Below are 21,459 nucleotides of genomic sequence, written 5' to 3'. Positions count from 1 at the left end.
ATGATCTCGCGGTTCGTGGGTTCGGGCCCCGCGTCGGGCTCTGTGCTGACTGCCAGCTCAGAGCCTGGAGCCTGTTTCAGTCTGTGACTCCCTCTCTCTCTGACCCTCCCCTGCTCATGCTGTCTCTCTCTCTCCTAGAAATAAATAAAACATTAAAAAAAAAAATTAAAAAAAAAAAAAGAATAAACATTAAAAAGAATTTTTTCTTTCCTTAAAAAAATCTTTTTTGCCATCTTTGTTTTTTGTAAGTGGAACACAAACATATCACAGAGGAGGATAGAAAACTTTTGGTGACCTACCTGCTGCTCCTTTCTAAGGAATGTTTCAATCTCCGTATGAATCCGGTTCTCTTCTTCAATTTTCAACCTTAATTTCTGTGAAAATAAACCAATATCAGGAAATCTTCCCTGTAGGGTTCGGAATGAGAAGTTCTCAAGATTAGAGGTGTAGATGTGACAGTACTTCTGGTTTTCTTAACCAACGGGGTCCCAAGAATCTTCCCACATCATGCTGGGGCAGCACATCAGTTCCCCTTAACCCAATTTGTGTTCATGGAGGGGCTGAGCCATGTGTTGGGCGTTATTGTGAACGAGTGCCAGTGTCCAATACAAAAGGACCATATCCAGTTGCCTGGAAAGGGAGGTCGTTTAAGGAGAGAAACAATGTTTCAAGGACACAATGTTCTTAGGCCTAAAAAAAGACATTCCAGAATGCAAAAGTTTGCAGTAAGAGTCATATGTCACACCCAGGGAGGAAGTTTTCAAATAGGCAAGGGACCAGAGAAAGCAGTCCTCTTGAGCCTGGAGGACACCACTAAGGTTTGCTCCTTCTCACCCACCTATTGTTCTTTCAGCCATTTAGGCTTCCTTCTCAAATGAGGGTCTACCCGTGGTTTGTTTCTCCAGGTATTTTTACAGTGTGATTTCCCAGCTCTATAGATTTAGGTTTGAATAAAGCTCAGCACTCTTGATCTTATACTTTAAGTTTATTTTTATTTATTTAATTAATTCATTCATTCATTTAGAGAGAGTGCACATATGCGTGCAGACATAGGGGAGGGGCAGAAAGAGAATCCCAAGTGGGCTCCATGCTCTGCGTCAGGCTTAATCTCATAAGAGCCAAAATCAAAAGTCATGGAAGCTCAACCAACTGAGCCACCCCTTGATTTTATATATATGTTTTAATGTTTACTTTTGAGAGAGAATGCGTGCGCAAGCAGGGGAGGGGCAGAGAGAGAGGGAGACAAGGATCTGAAGTTGACAACAGAGAGCCTCACCTGGGCCTCCAACTCAGGAACTGTTGGATCATGACCTGAGGGGAAGTCGGACACTTAACCAATTGAGCCATTCTCTTAATGGAGGGAGAAAAGGTACTGACTGGTTGGATAAGGAAGGCAGCAGCAAAAACTCACACTTAATAAGTATCTTGTTTTGGGCATTTCATTCTGTTTTTATTTTTTTTCCCCCTCAAATGAGAGAGCTGCAGGAAAGATAGGGTAAAGATCAAGAAAATCTCCCCCCCCGCCCCCCGTTAGCTGAAGCAGTATGAGGAAAGACAGCTCAAATGCCATCTACCATGTTCATTTCCTGATGTAGCAGTGATTACCTCTATCTCTTCCAGCAAGAGCTCCTCTGTTCTGTTACATTTCTTCTGAGTCTGGGAGATCTGCAGCTCAGTGTTTCTCTTCATATAACGATTCTCCAGGTTAGTTTTTGCCTTAATCTCTTGCAACTGGTCCTTGAGGTGAGCAATATATTCATTCTGATTCTGTAGAGGTAAGACCAGGTTTCTAAATTAAAATACATTCTACTTCCATTCAGTTCAGCCAGTGGCTAAAACTTACCTCTTGTATTTATAAATCAACAAGGAAATGGATCTATTTTTCTGCTATCACACCACAGGAAAGTTAGCCAATCATTAGGATTAGTATAAATGAGAATGAAAGATAAGTAGCACCAGGACTGTGAGATTCTTTCCTAAGTACACTATTTGGGTATATATCTTTGGATCTACAAAGATTTCCCATTACTATCTCATTTTGGGAGAAAGAGCACTAGTCTAAATGATCAAAAGAACGATCTTCCCATGCAAGCCCCTAACAGCTGTGTTAACCTGGCCAAGTCAGGTAAACTCTCTAAGTCTTACCTTCTAGAACATAAAAGCATTAGTAACTGCCTTGCCTGGTATATCTTTAGCAAGTGATAAGAAACTGAATGGAGAATATATGAAAATTCTTTGCAGGTCACAAAGTGCTTAGCAATTTTAAGATTTCAGTACAGGGGCGCCTGGGTGGCTCAGTCAGTTGAGGGCCCAATTCTTTCTTTCTTTTTTTTTTTTTTTTAATTTTTTAAATGTTTATTTTTGAGAGAGACAGAGACAGAGTGAGAGACAGAGTGAGAGACAGAAACAGAGTGAGAGCGGGGAGGGGCAGAGAGAGAGGGAGACACAGAATCTGAAGCAGGATACAGGCTCTGAGCAGTCAGCACAAAGCCTGATGAGAGGCTCGAACTCGCAAACTGAGATCATGACCTGAGCTGAAGTCAGACGCTTAACTGACTGAGCCACCCAGGCATCTCAGGTCCAACTCTTTTTAAAAAAATTTTTAGGGGCACCTGGGTGGCTTAGTCGGTTAAGCGTCCGACTTTCTCTTAGATCATGATCTCGCGGTTCGTGGGTTCGAGCCCTGCATCGGGCTCTGTGCTGACTGCCAGCTCAGAGCCTGGAGCCTATTTCAGAGTCTGTATTTCCCTCTCTCTCTGACCCTCCCCTGCTCACGCTGTCTCTCTCTCTCTCCTAGAAATAAATAAAAACATTAAAAAATATATATATTAAAAAATAAAAAAAAATTTTTAATGTTTATTTTTAAGAGAGAGCAAGTGAGCACACACAAGCAGGGAAGGGGGAGAGAGAGGGAGACACAGATTCTGAAACAGGCTCCAGGCTCTGAGCTGTCAGCACAGAGCCTGATTTAGGGCTTGAACCCACAAACTGTGCAATTGAGATCATGACCTGAGCCAAAGTCAGATACTTAACCAACTGAGCCACTCAGGTGCTGCAAGGGTGCAACTTTTGATTACAACTCAAATTATGATCCCAGGATTGTAAGATCAAGCCCTGTGTCAGGCTCTGCGCTTAGCATGGTTACTGCTTAAGATTCTCTCTTCCCCTCTGCCCCTTTCCCCCACTCATGTGCACTTTCTAATAAAAATTTTTTAAAAATTCATTCAGTAGCATACTAAGTTAAATAGTGGAGATTTAATAGACATGGTCCTTGCCCTCATAGACTTTACCATCTAGTGATAGAGATGTGATTAAAAATAAACTTTTTGGGAGTACCTGGGTGGTTCAGTCAGTTAAGCATCTGACTTTGGCTCAGGTCATGATCTCATGGTTCAGGAGTTCGAGCCCTGCATCAGGCTCTGCACGGACAATGCTGAGCCTGCTTTGGATCCTCTGTCCTCCTCACTCTCTGCCCCTCCCAGCTTGTGGTCTCGATCTCCCTCTTGCTCATTCTCTCTCTCAAAAATAAATATTTAAAAAAAAAAAAAAAAAGCTTTTTGAGGCATGTGGCTGGCTCAGTTGGTGGAGCATGGGACTCTTGATCTTGGGGTTGTGAGCTCAAACCCCACATTGGGTATAGAGATTACTTAAAAATAAAGTATTTTAGGGGCACCTGGGTGGCTCAGTTGGTTGGGTGTTCTACTTCAGCTCGAGTCATGATCTCATGGTTGGTGGGTTCAAGCCCTGCCTTGAGCTCTGTGTTGACAACTCAGAGCCTGGAGCCTGCTTTGGATTCTGTGTCTCCCTCTCTCTGTCCCTCCCCCATTCGTGCTCTGTCACTTTCTCAAAAATAGACATTAAAAAATTTTTAATAAATATTTTAAAAACAAAAGCAAAACAATTTTTAAAGGTGCAAGTTACATAAACTTTTTTGAAGGTGTAAAACACTATTAAAGAATACAACAACAGGCCATGAAAGAAAATAACAAGGGAGACCTACATTAGATTGGACGGTCTGAAAAAGGATTCTCTAGGGCACCTGGGTGGCTCAGTTGGCTAACCACTCAATTGCAGCTCTGGTCATAATCTCCTGGTTTGGGAGTTCTAGCCCCACATTGGGCTCCGCACTGACAGTGTGGAGCCTGCTTGGTATTCTTTCTCCCTCTCTCTCTGCCCCTCCCCCCAATGAATAAACTTTAAAATACATGTATATAAAAAATAAATAAGAAGGGTTCTCTGAGAAAAGAAAGTTAAATCTGACACCCGAAGGGTATGTATGTATGTCACATGAGAAGTGGAGTCAAGGAAGATTCTAAGAAAAAGGAAAAATAAATGCCCAAGTCCTGAGGCACCAAAAACCTGGATACATTCCAGGGATTGAGAGAAAACTCTAGAGACTATCCCAGCAACAGCTGAGAATGGGACTGGATGAGGTTGTGTTACGGAATCTGGTCTGGATCACCCGGTGAAAGAACCAAGCGGCACTAAGATCTTGGAGGGCTGGAGGTTTATTTGACACTGGTGGGCTCAGAGGGGCTCATTCTCCAGAAGTATGAGCCCAGATCATGAGCAGAGGAACAATTTATAGCCAGTTACTTCTGCATTCCTCATTAATCATGGACAGGGGTTTTTTATTAGTCCTGTCGGCCATCTTACAACAGATTTTCCCTATCAATTGGAGAGGTGGGTAAGAAGGAACCATGAAGGAGCTATTTAGTTTGAATTGTATTCCAAGTGCCATGGGGAGATTTGGAAGTGTTTTAGTCAGGGCGGTAACATTTGACTGTTTGAAAAGAATCAGACACAGCATGGGTCATTTCACAGAGAGATGATCAGTTAGCACAACTAATAATAAAAATGCATTGCTTTATCAGAGATCTATGTTTCTCTAAATACCAACCAATTTTTAGTCTTACCACTAAGCTGGGAGGAGTTAGTTCTAAGAATTAGAAGAAACAAAGCAGAAATCAGTCAAGATCATCCACAATGAAAAACAAATACAGTTTAAAGGATCATAGGCCCCTCTGTGGGGTTGAGCCCTGAGTTGGGCTCTGTGCTGACAGCTCAGAGCCTGGAGCCTTCTTCAGATTCTGTGTCTCCATCTCTCTGCCTCTCCCCCGCTCACGCCTCTGCCCCTCTCTCAAAAATAAACATTAAAAAAAGAAAATACGCTGTCTTTAAAAAAAATTTTTTTTAAATAAAATAATCATAGGCCCCTAAAGTTAGTTAAAAAGGAATTCTTCAAGTCATTTTGTCTGACTTCTTGGTGTCAGACAAACTGGAATCATTCCAATTACAGAGCAGTTATTCCACCTGTATCAGAGCCACTCCCAGGAGATGAGTATCTCTGGCAGAGAATATGCTACAAGCCTAGTTGACAATACATCTCAGTGCTTTTTAGTCTCTTACAAGTTGTGGGCAATTAACTTCTCTAAGACATTCCTCAGCTGTTAAACCCTGCCAGTGCCTCCCACAACTTAGCTACTCAATAAATGTTCATTAAATTAACTTTAAGAGAGTTCTTTTTTAGCTCACTTTTTCCCCTTCCCTTCTTTCTACACACTTCCCCCTTCTCCTGTCTCTTCCCCATTTCGCTTTTTCCTTCCCTTCTAGTTCAGATTGTATGGCAATACAATAAAGTTTGGATTTCTAGAAGACTTGAGTTTGAATGAAATATGATGGTGTCACTTCTTCATTGGCTGGATTCTGAAATACCTATTGAACCACTTAGACTTTCTTTGAGACCCTGCTTATACACCTCTTAAATCCATAAAAACTTTACCAGAAAACCTCAGCCATATAAATAATTATAGTTTTGTTTCTTACAGAATCTAACAGTGTTGAACAGTTAAGTATTCATTAAATAGCATCAATAAAAAAATATACTTTCAAATACTCAAGAAAATGTTCCTGGTCAGTTTTCTTTATCAAACTGAATACTAAGTCTTTCAGAGTGATAATATGAAGATTAGAAATGCAGAGTTAAAACGCTAAGAGTTTCTGCCTATGGCAGGCAAAAGTTATTACGTTATGTAACTTAATAAGGTCATACGACATTGGTCTACAATTATGCCATGCCAAGTGAAAGGCATCTGATTTTAATGTTGTTGCCATGGGCCTCTGATTATTCCCTCCTGTATTGCTGTTCTGCACAACTTGTGGCCTCCTATGGTGAAAGTGTGGAAACAAAGGAAGATATAAAATCTTGACAGTCTAGTCACGGTAAAATCATGATCAAGGCATACTAATAAATGGACTGAAATATCATTCCATTTCTTCATCTTCTTGGCATACGAAAAGGAGGCAGCCTAGAAGCAGTGGGTTACAGGCCAAGAGTCATGAGTTGTATGAATTCCTTTTAAGATTCTCACTAAGAAAAGATCTGTCCTCACCACAACCCCCCAGCATAACCCTGGTTGTCCATGGAGTCTGCACGCTTTCCTGTGATCAAGTTCTGTGGACTGATGCACCACATTTGTGGGGTTCTGTAGCAGACCAAACTTTACTTACAAATCTCCAAACTGCCTTCAGATCTGTACTTTTTATCTAAATTCAGAGGAGCATGATTTAGAAATGGAAAGTAGTCAACCAATAATAGTTAATAAGGCTTTGATGGTGCCACAATATTATAAGCCAAAGGGTTTTAATGGTAGTGTCTGTTTTCAGAACTGAACACAAAGTAGAGATGAAGGTATGGTTCCTGGAATTTTTGGAAGCTAGTGTCTAGAGAAGTTGGAACTTGTGTTACCCCTTGGGCTGCTGCTTTGGTTAGATGGAAAAAGGAAAATAGGAATGTGGTCTATTAAAGTGAAAAAGCCACTGGAAGAAATACAGTTCTGTATTAAGTTAACATCTATATTTGTTTATCTGTCTATGACTAAAAATACTGGCTGATTCTATGACAGTCTCTGAATAAACTCTGAGCTCTGAACTACACAGAGTCACCCATTTTCTAAGATGCATAGGAAACCTAATCAGGTCCAAACTTCTAAAGTTTCAGGTTCCAATTCCACCTATTGCTTTCATTTCCATTTGAACAATTCTTATTTCAATTGTATCAATTTCTTTCCTTTTGTAATAAAGTTTCCATACACCTTACTGTCTTGACTGATCGCTTTTGAGTAAACTCCTTCAAGTGTAATGCCTAACTGTACATATTATAAATGTCTAACTAGAACAGAGAACAGTGAGTACTTCCCTGTTGTATAAACACAATACAGTACCACAAAATGCAGTAATCAAAACAAAGAGGAAGCACTTCAACTGCTTCTTACAATATTGTATGGTCAGGATTGTTAGGGCTCTACTGGCCTTTGTTCTTGAAAGATATTTTCTATGGGTATACAATTTTGGGGGTAAAAGGATAAAATCTCATAAATTGTGTGAAATATATAAATTTACATTTTCAGGCATCTCAGCAAAACTCAAACAGAATAAATATGAAGAAAATCGTATTTAAACATAGTATAATCAAATTGCTGAAAATCAAAGATAAAAATGAAAATTCAAAAGCAAACCCACTATATGTAGGGAAAACAATGATTTGAATGACTACTATCTTCTCAAAACAAATAGTGGAGGTCAAAATATAGTGAATATTCTTAAAGTACTGAAAGAAAAATCTGTCGACCCAAAATTCTATACCGACTGAAAATATCTTTCAAGAACAAAGGCAAAATAGACACATTTCTAGGTAAAAGATGAGATCAGGCACTTAGATATGGTCTTAGACCTGGGATAAAGAAAATTAAGAGGACTTCTTGGGGCATACAGGTGGCTCGGTCGGTTAAGCCTCTGATTCTTCGTTTCAGCTCAGGTCGTGATCTCATAGTCATGACACTGAGAGCCTAGTCAGGCTGCAGGCTCACAGCAAGGAGCCTGCTTGGCATTCCCTCTCCCCCTCTCTCTGCCCCTCCCACATGCACACTCTCTCTCTCTCTCTCTCAAATAATAAACAAATTTTTTTTAATTAAAAAAATGAAGACTTGTCTACAGCAAACATGGATTGCAAAACATAGTAAAGGAATTTCTTTAAGCTGAAATGACACCAGATAAAAACTTATTGATAAATATTGGGGTAAGGCAATTATTTTCTTAATTTTTAAAAACATAATTAGGGGAAAAAACCTATTTTTAAAAATTTTGCAGGCTTGTGTCTTATGTAATATATATAATGTATATATGTGTAATATGTATGACACAGAATAAAGGAGAGTGGTGGGGAAGAAGGAACAGTGGAACTATATGAGTGAAAGTGAAGTGATATTTTATGTGAAGTGATACAGTATTAATGCTAAACAGATAGTGAAAAGAAATCCCTAGAATATATATCTAAAAAATGCAAAGAGGGGTAAAAGACCACTATGTAAATTAAAATCAAAATTTTAAAAAAAATCCAAAATAAGCCAGGAAAAGATAAAAACCAGAGAGGACAAACAATTAACAAACAATAAAACAGATAATCCAACAACTATATCAATAACTACACTAATGTTAATGGACTAAACACTGATTAAAAGGCAGAGATTTTCAGAATGCATAAAATTTTTCTAAAAAACAAGACCCAACCATATGTTTTCTATAGGAGATGTACTTTGCATATAAAGACACAGATAGGTTAACAGCGAATAAGTGGAAAAAGATAAACTATGCAAACAGCAAGCTTTAAAAAAAAAGAGAGTGTATCAGAGAAAATACACTCTAAGACAAAGAGCATTACCACATATTAAGAGGAATATTTTATAATGATAAAAAGGTCAATTCATGAGGAAGACATCATAATAAAATCTTCAAATATGTTTTTCTGTTCCTTTGGCCTCAAACATTCTTCTCCTCCTCTTTACCTAGATGTAATGTGTAGATATCCCTTTAAATCTCAGGTTAAATATATTTTCTATGGGGTGTCCTTCTTTGACTCAGTGCCTTAGTTTAAGATCCTTCCTCTGTGTATCCATAACCCCTTGTATCTGCACATAATACACATAATTACTTTTTTCTAACTTTGTGTGTGAATACAGAACATACTTTTTTTAAAGCTTATTTATTTATTTTGAGGGAGAGAAAGAGAGAGAGAAGAGAGAGAGAATGACTGAGGGAGAGGCAGAGAGAGAAGAAGAGAGAGGGAATCCTAAGCAGGCTCTACGCTGTCAGCACAGAGCCCAACACAGGGCTTGATCTCACAAACTGTGAGATTATGACTGAGGCTGAGATGGAGTCAGATACTTAACTGACTGAGCCACCCAGGCACTACAGAACATACTCTTTTTTAAAAAGTACACAGGGGTGCCTGACTGTCAGTAGAGCATGTGACCCTTAACCTCAGAGTCATGAGTTCGAGCCTCAGGCTGGGCATCAATAAAAGAAAAGAAAAAGTATGTATCTAAGCTTATATATATATATTTATATATATATTATTTATATATATATAAAACGTATATTTCAGTTATCATAAAGTAAACCCTACATAGCCTCTCAGGATAAGAAACAGAATTGACATGAACTCCCCTCCATATCCTTTCTCAATTACTAATCTCTTTCTCTTCCCCAAAAGTATCTACTATCTTTAATTTTATGGTAAGTTTCTTTATAGTTTTATAATCTAAACGTTTCTCCTTAAACACAGTGGTTTTGCTTTTTGAACTTCCTGAAAATGGAATCATACAGTATATCTTCTTTGTGTCTGGACTATTTTGCGTCACATTAAGTTTATAAATAAAACATTAAACAAAAAAATTAAAAAAAATAAATTTCCCTGATGATAATATTTTCATATGCTTACTGACCAGATGGATATCCTTTTTGAAGGTGTATCTTTACCCTCCTGATTAGTTTTCCATTAGGTGGCTATCTCTTTTTCATTAATTTGCATAAGTTCTCTGTATATTCTAGATATAAGCCCTTGTTGGTTATGCCCTGTATCATCTCCTACTTTGTGGCTTGCTCCTTTCTCTCTCCCTATTGGTGTCTTTTGATGAACAGAAGTTTTAAATTTAGTATAGTCCAATTCTTCAAACTTTTCGTTTGTAACTTTACCTTTTATGACCTGTTTAAGACATCTTTTCCTACCCAAGGTCAAGATAATAGTCTCCTATATTATCCAGAAATATTATGCTTTAGCCTCTCACATTTAGATCTATAATCATATGGAACTGACTTTCATGCATAGTGTCAGGTCAGAGTAAAGTTTAATTTTTTACATAAATTTTTTACGTAAGTACCCAGTTTCTTCAACATCATTTATTAAAACATCTCCTGCTCCTACTATGTGGTGCTACACTTGTCATAATTGTATAATGATTTTCCTTGTATTCTGTTCCATTGTTTTATTTTTGAATCCTTAAATCAGGAAAGCAAGATCTTCCACTTCTTCCTCTTCAATATTGTCTTGATTCTTTTATTTTTATTTTTTATTTTAGAGGGAGAGAGCATGTGAGCAGTGGAAGGTGGGGGGAGAGAGAGAGAGAGATGGAGATCTTAAGCAGGCTCCATGCTCAGTGGGGAGCCCAATGCAGTGTTCAATCCATGACCCTAGGATCATGACCTGACCTGAAATCAAGTTGGACGCTCAACTGAGTCACTCATGCACCCATGTCTTTTTTTTTTTTTAATATTTTTTTATTTATTTCCAGGAGAGAAAGAGAGAGGGACAGCGTGAGCAGGGGAGGGTCAGAGAGAGAGGGAGTCACAGACTAAAACAGGCTCCAGGCTCTGAGCTGGCAGTCAGCAAAGAGCCCGACGCAGGGCTCGAACCCACGAACCACGAGATCATGACCTAAGCGAAAGTCGGACGCTCAACCGACTAAGCCACCCAGGCGCCCCAACCCATGTCTTATTTTTGATGCTTGACATTTCAATATGAATTTTAAAATCAGCTTAACAAGTTTCACACAAATAAGTGAGTAAATGAATTAACAAATCCAATGAGAATTCTGACTGGGATTGAATTCAATGTAGCTCTTAATTTTGGAAGAATTGACAGCTTTATGATATTGAGTGATCCACAAACATAGTATATCCAATCCATAAACATAGTATATCTCTCCACGTAAGTATTACTTTTTTCCTAGTGCTTTACAGTTTTCTGCAAAGAAGTCTTGCACATTTTGTTATTGTTCTTGAATTCATTTCTATTCATTTTTTAAAGTTTATTTATTTGTTTTGAGACAGAGAAAACAAGCATGTGCAAGTGGTAGAGGGGTAAAGAGAAAGAGAGGGAGAGACAGAATCCAAACTGAAAGTGTGGAGCCCAATGTGGGGCTTGAACTCCTGAATGAACCTCAAAATCATGACCTGAGCTGAAGTCAGACATTTAACCAGCTGTGCTATCCAGGTGCCCCTATTCATTGATATTTTTATGCTATTATATATTTGCATACATATACAAATTATGTATATGTGTATCTGCTGCCAATATATGAAACAGATAAACTGATTTTTATATATTGATCTTGGTTCTTTCTTTTTTCCCCTATTAGCTTCATGAAAATGCAGCTCCACTGTTATCTGGCTTTGTATGCTGCTGTTAAAAAGTCTGATAGCAACCTGGTTTTTTTTTTTTTTTCTTTTGTGATTTTCTTTTTGCCTGGGGACCCAACAGGAAGCTTTCTATCTAAGGCAATTGATCTCGCACATTCTAGTGACCACCATTCACACTTTCAAATACACAAACCTACCATCCTAAATGCTGGCATAATTTTTTGACCCATAGGTTTCTAGTATTCATGTATTTCTAACTGTCTTCTTATTTTCCAACTTGGACTTGATCACTGGTTTTTAAGTAATTCTAGGGATTTAACTAGATTCCATCTTGATAGCTTTTTTGCTCCAAGGTTTTCCTTGGATCTTCTAGTCCCGGTTCATTCCTTTGTTGATGATCAAAATATATGAGTGATATTCTGCTTTAGTTTTACTTTATTTGAGTGTAATGACTAATATATCACCAAGAGGATAAATTTCACAAGCAAGTATAGATGTTGCCTGAAAAATTCTATTTCATCAAAAAGTGTTCAAAGAAAGAGAAAAAAAAGTGGTTGTAATTGTAACATAGGGGAGTTAACTAGCAGAGTGCCAAGCCAGAGATTTCTTTTGATACTGTCTGATTTGGATGCTTAAAAGGAAATTCACATAAATATCTTTCATTTTTATAGTCAAGAAATGCAAGAGGAGTTTTTAAATAATGGGAGAGTTGTTTAGGGGGAAAAGCTAAGAAACCTCTGAAAAAAATCTTTCATTAGAGAGAAAACCTAAGCATATACAGGTTTTGTGAAGCTCTCTAGAAAAGAAAAATGTTTCTCAAAAAATGTAAGCTACAGGGGCAGCTGGGTGGCTCAGTAGGTTAAGCATCTGACTTTGGCTCAGGTTATATCTCATGTCTGTCTCATGGGTTCCAGCCCCATGTCGGGCTCTGTGCTGATGACTGGAGCCTGGAACCTGCTTCAGATTCTACATCTTCCTCTCTCTTTGTCCCTCCCCTGCTCACGCTCTGACTTTTTCAAAACTAAATAAACATTAAAAACATTTTTTTAGGGGCACCTGGGTGGCTCAGTCAATTGAGCATCTGACTTCAGCTCAGGTCATGATCTCACGGTTTGGGAGTTGGAGCCCCGCATTGGGCTCTATGTTGACAGCTCAGAGCCTGAAGCCTGCTTCGTATTCTGTGTAACCCTCCCCCTCCCGCTCCTCCCCTGTTCACACTCTCTCAAAAATAATAAATATTAAAAAAAATTTTAATGTAAGCTATAAGCAGAGGGTTAACAGGAATAATGATGTAAAAATCACTACCAAAGGTACTTCGTACTTAGTAAATGGAAAATAAGAGAGGATGTTGGGGAGGGGGGAAAAATTAAAAAGAAGAGAGAATGTTAAGCAATTTGTTCAGAAAACCTAAAGATAGTGTCTTAGAAGAAAGGCTAATGACCTTTTTTAGACAGTTCTTCAAAATATATTTTTTAAAGTCTTCTAACTTCTATATAAGGTAATAATGAAGATTTCCCTGATCTGAAGCTTGTCCAAATAGGTAGGCAAAAGCTGCTGTTAAGTCATATTTTGTAACTTTCTAAACTGCTAATAGTGTTAGTCATCCTAACAGAACTAATTTCTAACTGCCTAGGCTGTAGTCCAAGCATTGTTTTACAAGTCTATTGCTTAAAACTTGGGATGCATTTTCTTATAGAAGTTAATGAGATATAAGATTAGGTTCTAATGACCATAAAAGCTCATTAAATCCACTCTGTACTTGAAATGTAATACAGATGACATTACTAAACCTAACCATTGTGTATAAAAGGTTTTATAACGTGCTTAATGTCCTTTCTAGGACTGCAGTCTCCCAGCTGGGATACTGCAACACAAGAGACAAGGTATCCTGTAGGGAAGGGGTGGGTGTGGGGGGGTGTGACTGAGTGAGATGGGAGGGGTAAGAACAGACTAAGGGTTCTAGAGCGTTAGGGTATCCCTGAGTCCTATTCTGTCCCACTCTCGAGCTACTCTCTTTATATTTTCAGTAGTAAAGGCATCCCAGGGGAAACAATATCTCATATATAATTTTTCTTTGCTTAAGAAAGATGGCTTGTGAGCCAGGCCCAGACCCTAGCGAGGTGGACAGCCTTCTGCGGCAAGGGGACATTCTTCGGGCATTCCATGCAGCCTTGGAGAGCTCTCCTGTCAACGCCAAGAATCAGGCCCTGAAAGAACAAGCCCAAGACGTGGTGCTGAAAGTGCTTACAAATTTTAAAAGCAGAGAAACTGAGCAGGTTGTGCAGTCACTGGACAGAAATGGCACTGACTCGCTAATGAAGTACATTTATAAAGATGTCAGAGGCCGGCTCTGGCAGGTCCATGGGTCCCTGAAGGATGGACGGTGTCGGCGAGGGAGAGAGTGAGAGAGCCCCGAGATCCTTTCTGATCACCAGGCAGGCATCTCCGCTCTGACTGGGGCTCAACTTTTTTATCATTAAGTGTTTGGGGGCGGCAGAGAAGTGGCATTTGCCTTAGACAATGGTTTCTGGTAACAAACTTGTTTGATATGTAAGAATTACCCGGAACATAGATTTGTAGAAGACTAATGCATAACCTTTATCAATAGTGATTGAGGTAGGTGATTAGATGCTTATCTCATGAGGAAGGAAGGCATCTTTAGCATACCAGACAATGTTTTTAGCATAAAAGGGTGAGGTTACTTCTCTGTGAGCAGGGGTCAAACAGGTCTTTCAGGAGAACACCTTTGCTCCCATAATCACAAAAGAAATTCCTCAATAGGTTCCTCCACAGGGAGCAATCAGCATATTTAAGGCCAGAATAAGTCACTCCAAATACTTGATAACAAATGTCTTGAGGTGGGGCAGCTAGTGCTCCAGGCAGAAACAATTGGGTGGGGGTGGATATCGGCCCTTAACTCTAAATTAGGCTCTTTGTCTCAGGGCCAGACTCAAGCTCCCTTTATTATGTAAGTCCTTTTATTATAAAGTCCCTTTATTATCTGCAAGGCCCTTAGGAAGAGCCTTTTACCAATCATCCACAATGTTTTCATCTGAAATCTCTTTGGAAAAGGCAGGAATATGCCTTTCCTTATGAACAATCTGTGTGGGGAATATCAATCTGATCTGGAATATTGTGAGGCCTGGTCAATACCAGCAGCCTCATTTCCAACATGAGTCAGTAATAGCAGAAGGAGATACCAGTTTTTGTTTCTCATGGCAGGAGCTGTGCAAACGCTACCGTTTCTTCACTGTGACTGTCATCCAGCGAGGCCAGTGCAGCTCCCAGCATAAAGAGAATTTGAGAAGCCCACACAAAACAGCACAGTGTTACTCCAGTGGCACAAAAGGCACTAGCAGGAGAAGGACTAGTCTCCATTATAAGGGTTCTTACAGCAAGAAAGACTGTTTAAAAATAAATAAATAAATAAAATAAAAAGCCATCCATGTTACCTAAGGAAGAATTTTGGATGCACAGGCTGATGGAGAAGAGTCTGACAATGGACCATCTTCCTAGGGATCCCCCGCTAAACTATTTCATGCATTCCCTGAAGTGTATTTTATTTTCAAGGTGGAGGGAGAAATCGTGTTTCCTAAATCCTGTTTCCTACAGGATCTGATAGTCTATGCCTTTGTCCACAAGTAACACAGAACTGACCTGTCTACTTGAGTGGCTGGCCAGTGTTGGTCAAGTGTACCTGTGTGCTTTTGCCTATATAAAATGGGGGAGGGACAATTTGGTCAGGTACAGATCCAAGGTTTGTGGTAAAAGGGAGAGCTTGTTTTTTGAAGTAGTGAAACTTCAAGGGTTTATACAGACAGACATCCCACCTTCGAAGGGAAGGGAAGGGAAGGGCAAGGGAAGGGAAGGGAAGGGAAGGGAAGGGAAGGGAGGGGAAGGGAAGGGAAGGGAAGGGAAGGGAAGAAAGATGGCTTCTATATAGCTGTTTCAGCTCAGTAAATTTTGGTGTTGGCCCGGTAATTCTTACCTGTATTTCAGCATGCCGTTCTCTTTTGACATTAAGTAGCTGTTTTTGAAGTGATCTTATCTGTTTTCTTCCTTTTTCCTCCCTAGAAGGATTAAGAATACTTTGTTTAGAGAGGTGCTACTCAAACTCTAGTGTGCACAAGGATCAACACTAATCTTAAAAAACAGATTCCTGGGCTGGGCTCTACCTCAGAGATTCTGATTCAGTAGGTGTGGGATGGAGCCCTGGAATTTGCATTTCTAACAAGCTCTCGGATGTTGCTAATGGTACTGGTCCATGGAATACACTTTTAGTAACACTTTACAAGATAGTGATTTGTTTTAGTAAACCAGAGGAGGATGTTTCTGGTTTATGTGTTGTATCTAAAATAGCTGCTGCTGAGAAAATGCTAAGAGGAGAAGGAAAAGGAAGGGGAAAAAGAAGAATACTTTCAATTCTGAACACTTCCATATTCTTGCCTCATAATAATCTTAGAAGGTAGTCTCTATCATCCCCTTATTTTACAGAGGAGGAAAGTGTGGCTTAGAGGGCTGAGGTAAGTGGCTGTGATGGACATGAGAATGTGTCTTACAGATAGGTCTCCAACTATAGGGAGTATAAGTGAAAAGCATCTGTCTCCCCTGAATTATAAAGAAGTAGGACACATATTAAAAAATAAGTAATGGGATGCTAGGCTGGCTCGGTTAGAAGAGCACGCAACTCTTGATCTTGAGGTTGTGAGTTCGAGCCCCATGTTGGGTATAGAGATCATATAAAAAAAATTTATTTTTTTATTTTAAAAAAGTTTTTTTAATGTTTATTTATTTTTGAGAGAGAAAGACAGAGCACAAGTTGGGGAGGGCCTGAGAGGGAGGGAGACACAGAATCTGAAGCAGGCTCCAGGCTCCAAGCTGTCAGCACAGACCCCGACACAGGGCTCGAACCCACAAACTGTGAGATTGTGACCTGAGTTGAAGTTGGTCGCCTAACTGACTGAGCCACCCAGGTGCCCCTACAAAAAAAAATTTTTTTTAAGTGAGAATGATTCCTAACCAAAAGGAGTTTAAGCAGAGGATTTTTACATGATATTAATTCTTACTCAGGGGCAGAAATGCACACATCTCACAGGTAGAATGCATACTTTAAGCATGTCTAGATTTGTCTTTCACACCTGCTCCTAGAAGAAGGAAAAATCATTTCATACCAGGCCCTACGTGGGGCTTTCTCCAGGGCTCACTCATTACACTTGTCTTTTACCCATTTTTCTATTTTATATACTGGTGTTTTTCTTATTATTTTGTAAGATTTTATTGTATAGTGAAGATAATTACCAAGAAGAGAAGCTTCACTTAAAACTAAACAGAGGAGCTGAGAAGAGAGGGATGGAGAGTGAGTACTAATGAGTACAGGCTTTCTTTTCTGGAATGATGAGAATGTTCTGGAATTAGATAGTGGTGACGGTTGCATAACTGTGAATATACCAAAAATCACCACCACAAAATTGTACACGTTGAAAAGATAAATGTTTGGTATTAACAAAGACTCTCTCCTTGACCAAACTAATCAGGCTCCTCTGAGCCTTCTTCTCTATGAGGTCTTGCCCTTGGCCACTGTCCTTGTCTTCAGCCTGCATAACCTGGTTTAGCAAGACTTCTGCTAAATCAGTTTAGAGAGAATCTCCCACCCTCAACATCTGATCTCCCTGGATATCTGGTCAAATTCCTCATTCCATACCCTATATCTAAGCCTTTAACGGGCTTTCAGCAAGAATCCTGTTAGTTTAGTAAGAATCCTCTACTCTTTATGTCTCTTAGTAATTTTTCATCCACTGACCCCCTCTTCAGAGTTAAACCTAATTTCTCTCATAATCCTGAATAAAGCCTTCATTACCCATTTTGACATGTGTCTAAATAATTTCTTTAACAGTATATAAATTTTATCTCAATAAAGCTCTTATTCAAGGAACTAAACAGGGGCACCTGGGTGGCTCAGTTGGTTAGGCATCTGACTTCGGCTCAGGTCATGATCTCACGGTTCATCGGTTCGAGCCCTGCATTGGGCTCTGTGCTGACAGCCAGCTCAGAGCCTGGAGCCTGCTTCAGATTCTGTGTCTCCCTCTCTCTCTGACCCTCCCTTGCTCATGCTGTCTCTCTCTCTCTCAGAAATAAAACATTTAAAAAAATTTTTTTAAAAAAGGAACTAAATAGAGTATCTTGTCTATCTTATATCCATCACTAAATGTGATGACAAATGGGAGCGCCTGGGTGGCTCAGTTGGTTGAGTGTCCGACTTTGGCTCAGGTTATGATCTCACGGTTAATGGGTTAGCTCCCCCATGTCGGGCTCTGGAGCCTGTCTTCGGATTCTGTGTCTCCCTTTCTCTCTGGCCGTCCCCTGCTCACGCTCTTTCTCTCTCTTTCAAAAATAAATAAAACATTAAAAAAAACGTGATGATAAACGTGCCAATCATACAATAGTTAAAATACTAAACAATATGTAACTGATTTGCCCAAATCTACATATAATTTTCCAACTTAAGTAAATCTAAATTGATGCCTAATTGGAAGAAATATTAAAAGAAGAAATTATTATATATAATCACATATGTAAAATCAATCACTGGTAAACTGTCTACATTGAGATTATTTACTCCCTCCCAAATAGTGGTACATATTTCATTTTTGTTTTTCTAACTTTTTTTTAATTAAAGAATTTTTTAAAATCTTTATCTATTTTGGAGAGAGAGAGACAGAGTGGGGGGGTGGTGGTGGAGAGGAATCGAGAGAGAGGGAGACACAGAATCTGAAGCAGGCTCCAAGCTCTGAGCTGTCAGCACAGAGCCCATCGTGGGGCTCAAACTCACAAACAGCAAGATCATGACCCTAGCTAAAGTTGAATGCTTAACTGACAGAGCCACCCAAATGCCCTTTTATTTTTCTTACCTGATTAACTGTTTTTGATATTACCAAGTAATAAGTGCAACACTGTAGTATTCCAAACTGAACAGGCACTTACAGGAAAAGATGGACAATCTGCCATCTCCCTTCTCCCCTCCGATTCACTCTTATGATGTAATCAATGTTAAATCTTTTTATATATTTCCTTCCACATCTTTCTCTATGCTCTTACATATATGGATGAGTTTTTTTTTAAATAAGAGTCATATTACACACATAATACTGTAACTTTTTTCATTTATCTGTATATGAAGAACATTCCTCTAGATCAATCATAGAGCTCTAATTTATTCTTTTTAGTAGCTGCATGTTTCTTATTTCCTAAAATTAACAATCATTTGAGAACTCCTTTATTAAAGGACATTTATGCTATTTCTAGATTTTTACCATTATGCTATAATAAATATTTTTTTTTTTTTATAATAAATATTTTGAATATATGTACATATACTGACTGAACCAGGAGCCTCCAGTACTCATTTTCTTTTTTTTTTTCTTTAACTTTATTTTATTTTGAGAGAGAGAGAACAGGCAGGGGAGGGGCAGTGAGAGCGGGACAGAGGATCCAAAGCAGGTTCCGAGCTGACAGAAGAGAGCCCAATGCAGGGCTTGAACTCACAAACCAAAGACTAACATTTAACAGACTGAGCCAGCCAGGTGCCCTTCCAGTTCTCATTTTCTATGCATTTTTTTAAGTTTTATTATATAGATGTGATTATTTTAGTTTTATTATATAGATATGATAAAACTATATTATTTCCAGCCTTTCATTTTCTATTTAAAATTGTGACATAGAGGTACCTGGCTGGCTCAGTTGGTTTAGCATCCAACTCTTGATTTCAGCTCAGGTCATGATCTCATGGTTGAGATTGAGCTCCGTGTTGGGCTCCATGCTGGGTGTGGAGTCTGCTTGGGATTCTCTCTCTCCCTCTCCCTCTGCTCCTCCCCCACTCACGATCTCTCTCTCTCCCCCAACCCCATTTCTCACATACACAAAGAAAACAATTGTGATATAAACATTTCCCCCACGTTAAAACTCTGTAAACAATACTTTAAACAGATTTATATTATCCATTAAAGTATAGACTCTCTTTGATTCAGTAATTCTACATGTAGTGACTGAACCTCATGGGATAATAATAGATCAGACATTTGCTGTTGTATATTTATGTACAAAGAAAAACACTGACACATCATTTGCTAAAGCAAAAATTTTGAAACAACCTAAATGTTAAATTCAAGGAATGGTTGAATAAATTATGGAATAGTACATATATCATAGTGAATATTATAAAATTAAAATTAAGTACATGTATTTTTGTTTTTCATAAGTAAATGATTTTTAAACATTATACCAATTCATTCTCCCATCAGCAATGTACTTACAATGTTAAGTCTACAGTACTAGCTGTTATTATTATTGGGTACTTACTATGCGCTAAGAACTATCTTAAGTCTGTACATGTGTTAATTAATATAACTGTCAAAATATCCTTAGTACAGGGATGTCTGGGTGGCTCAGTAGGTTAAGTGTCCAACCTTGATTTCAGTTCAGATCATGATCTTAGGATCAATGGAGATGAAGCCCCATGGAGCCTGCTTGGGATTTTCTCTCCCTCTCTCTCCTCCCTTGCTTATATGCACATTCTCCTTCCCTCTCTCAAAAAAAAAAAAAAAAAAGAAAATCCCTAGTACAGAATTTATTACCAATACTAAGGTAAAAGGAAGAGAAAATAACTCAAGGAAATACAATTCCATCTATGCAAACAAGATAAAAACTCTCATTCTGAGTACTGAAACTTCATATAAGAAGAATTTTTTTAATTTTTTTAAAATTTATTTCTGAAAGAGAGACACACACACACACAGCATAAGCAGAGGAAGGTCAGAGAGAGAGGGAGACACAGAATCTGAAACAGGCTCTAGGCTCTGAGCTAGCTGTCAGCACAGAGCCCGAAGCGGGGCTCGAACCAACAAACCGTGAGATCATGACTTGAGCCGAAGTCAGATGCTTAACTGACTGAGCCACCCAGGCGCTCCAAGAAGAATTTTATCTTGGTCCTAAAATCATCTGATTGTGCTCAATTTCTAAAGGTATGAAACTCTTTGGAATTAGTTGAAAGGGTCTAGAAAAGAAAACTTCCATTGGCATGCTTTTTATTATTATCACCTGCTGTTGTTCAGGTTTTTTCAGTGAATTCAAAGATTGCTGTAAAGGCATCCAAATCAGTAAGGAAGAAGTAAAACTCACTATTTGCAGATGACAGGTACTATACAGAAAAACCAAAAGACTACACCGAAAAACTGCTAAAACTGATAAACAAATTTAATAAAGTGGCAGGATACAAAATTGATGTACAGAGGGGCACCTGGGTGGCTCAGTCGGTTAAGTGTCCAACTTCGGCTTAGGTCATGATCTCGCGGTTCGTGGGTTCAAGCCCCACATCGGGCTCTGTGCTGACTGCCAGCCCAGAGCCTGGAGCTGAAAAAAAGTTTTCAGATTCTGTGTCTCCCTCTCTCTCTGACCCTCCCCTGCTCATGCTGTGTCTTTCTCTCTCTCTCAGAAATAAATAAAACATAAAAAAAAAAATTAAAAAAAAATTGATGTACAGAAATCTGTTGCATTTCCATACACCAATAATGAAGTAACAGAAACAGAAATTAAGAAAACAATCCCATTTACAAGTGAACCCCAAATAATGAGATGCCTAGGAATACACCTAACCAAAGAGGTGAAGGATCTGTTCTCTGAAAAGTATAAAACACTGATGAAATAAATTGAAGACGACACCAAGAAATGGAGACATACTATGCTCATAATTGGAAGAATAAATACTGTGAAAGTGTCTATATTTCCCAAAACAATCTACATATTTAATGCAATCCTTATCAAAATGCTAGCAGCATTTTTCACAGAACCAGAATAAACAATCTTAACATTTTTCTGGAATCACAAGAGACTCCAAATAGCCAAAGAAATCTTGAAAAAGAAAAGCAAAGCGGCAGGCATCACAATTCTGGACTTGAAGTTATATTACAAAGCTATAGTAATCAAAACAGT

General features: G+C 38.8%; 1 protein-coding gene across 1 annotated transcript in view; it reads right to left on the bottom strand.

The window, feature by feature from the left end:
- Positions 1–299: 299 nt before the first annotated feature.
- Positions 300–21,459, bottom strand: part of IQCG (IQ motif containing G) — a gene marked incomplete at its 3' end in the record, with an annotated part of 39,447 nt that continues 18,287 nt past the window's right edge. Inside the window, exons 6-8 of the mRNA XM_039253034.1 lie at positions 15,464–15,545; positions 1,606–1,767; positions 300–374 (exon numbers count right to left, since the gene is read on the bottom strand). Of these exons, the coding sequence (XP_039108965.1) occupies positions 300–374; positions 1,606–1,767; positions 15,464–15,545 (319 nt within the window). The remainder of the gene's footprint in view (positions 375–1,605; positions 1,768–15,463; positions 15,546–21,459) is intronic.

Source organism: Hyaena hyaena, unplaced genomic scaffold (genome assembly GCF_003009895.1).
Source record: "Hyaena hyaena isolate Hyena2069 unplaced genomic scaffold, ASM300989v1 scaffold_434, whole genome shotgun sequence".
NCBI classification, from domain to species: domain Eukaryota; kingdom Metazoa; phylum Chordata; class Mammalia; order Carnivora; family Hyaenidae; genus Hyaena; species Hyaena hyaena.
Note: the sequence above shows the minus strand (reverse complement) of the source record. Positions and strands in the feature narration are given on the sequence as shown.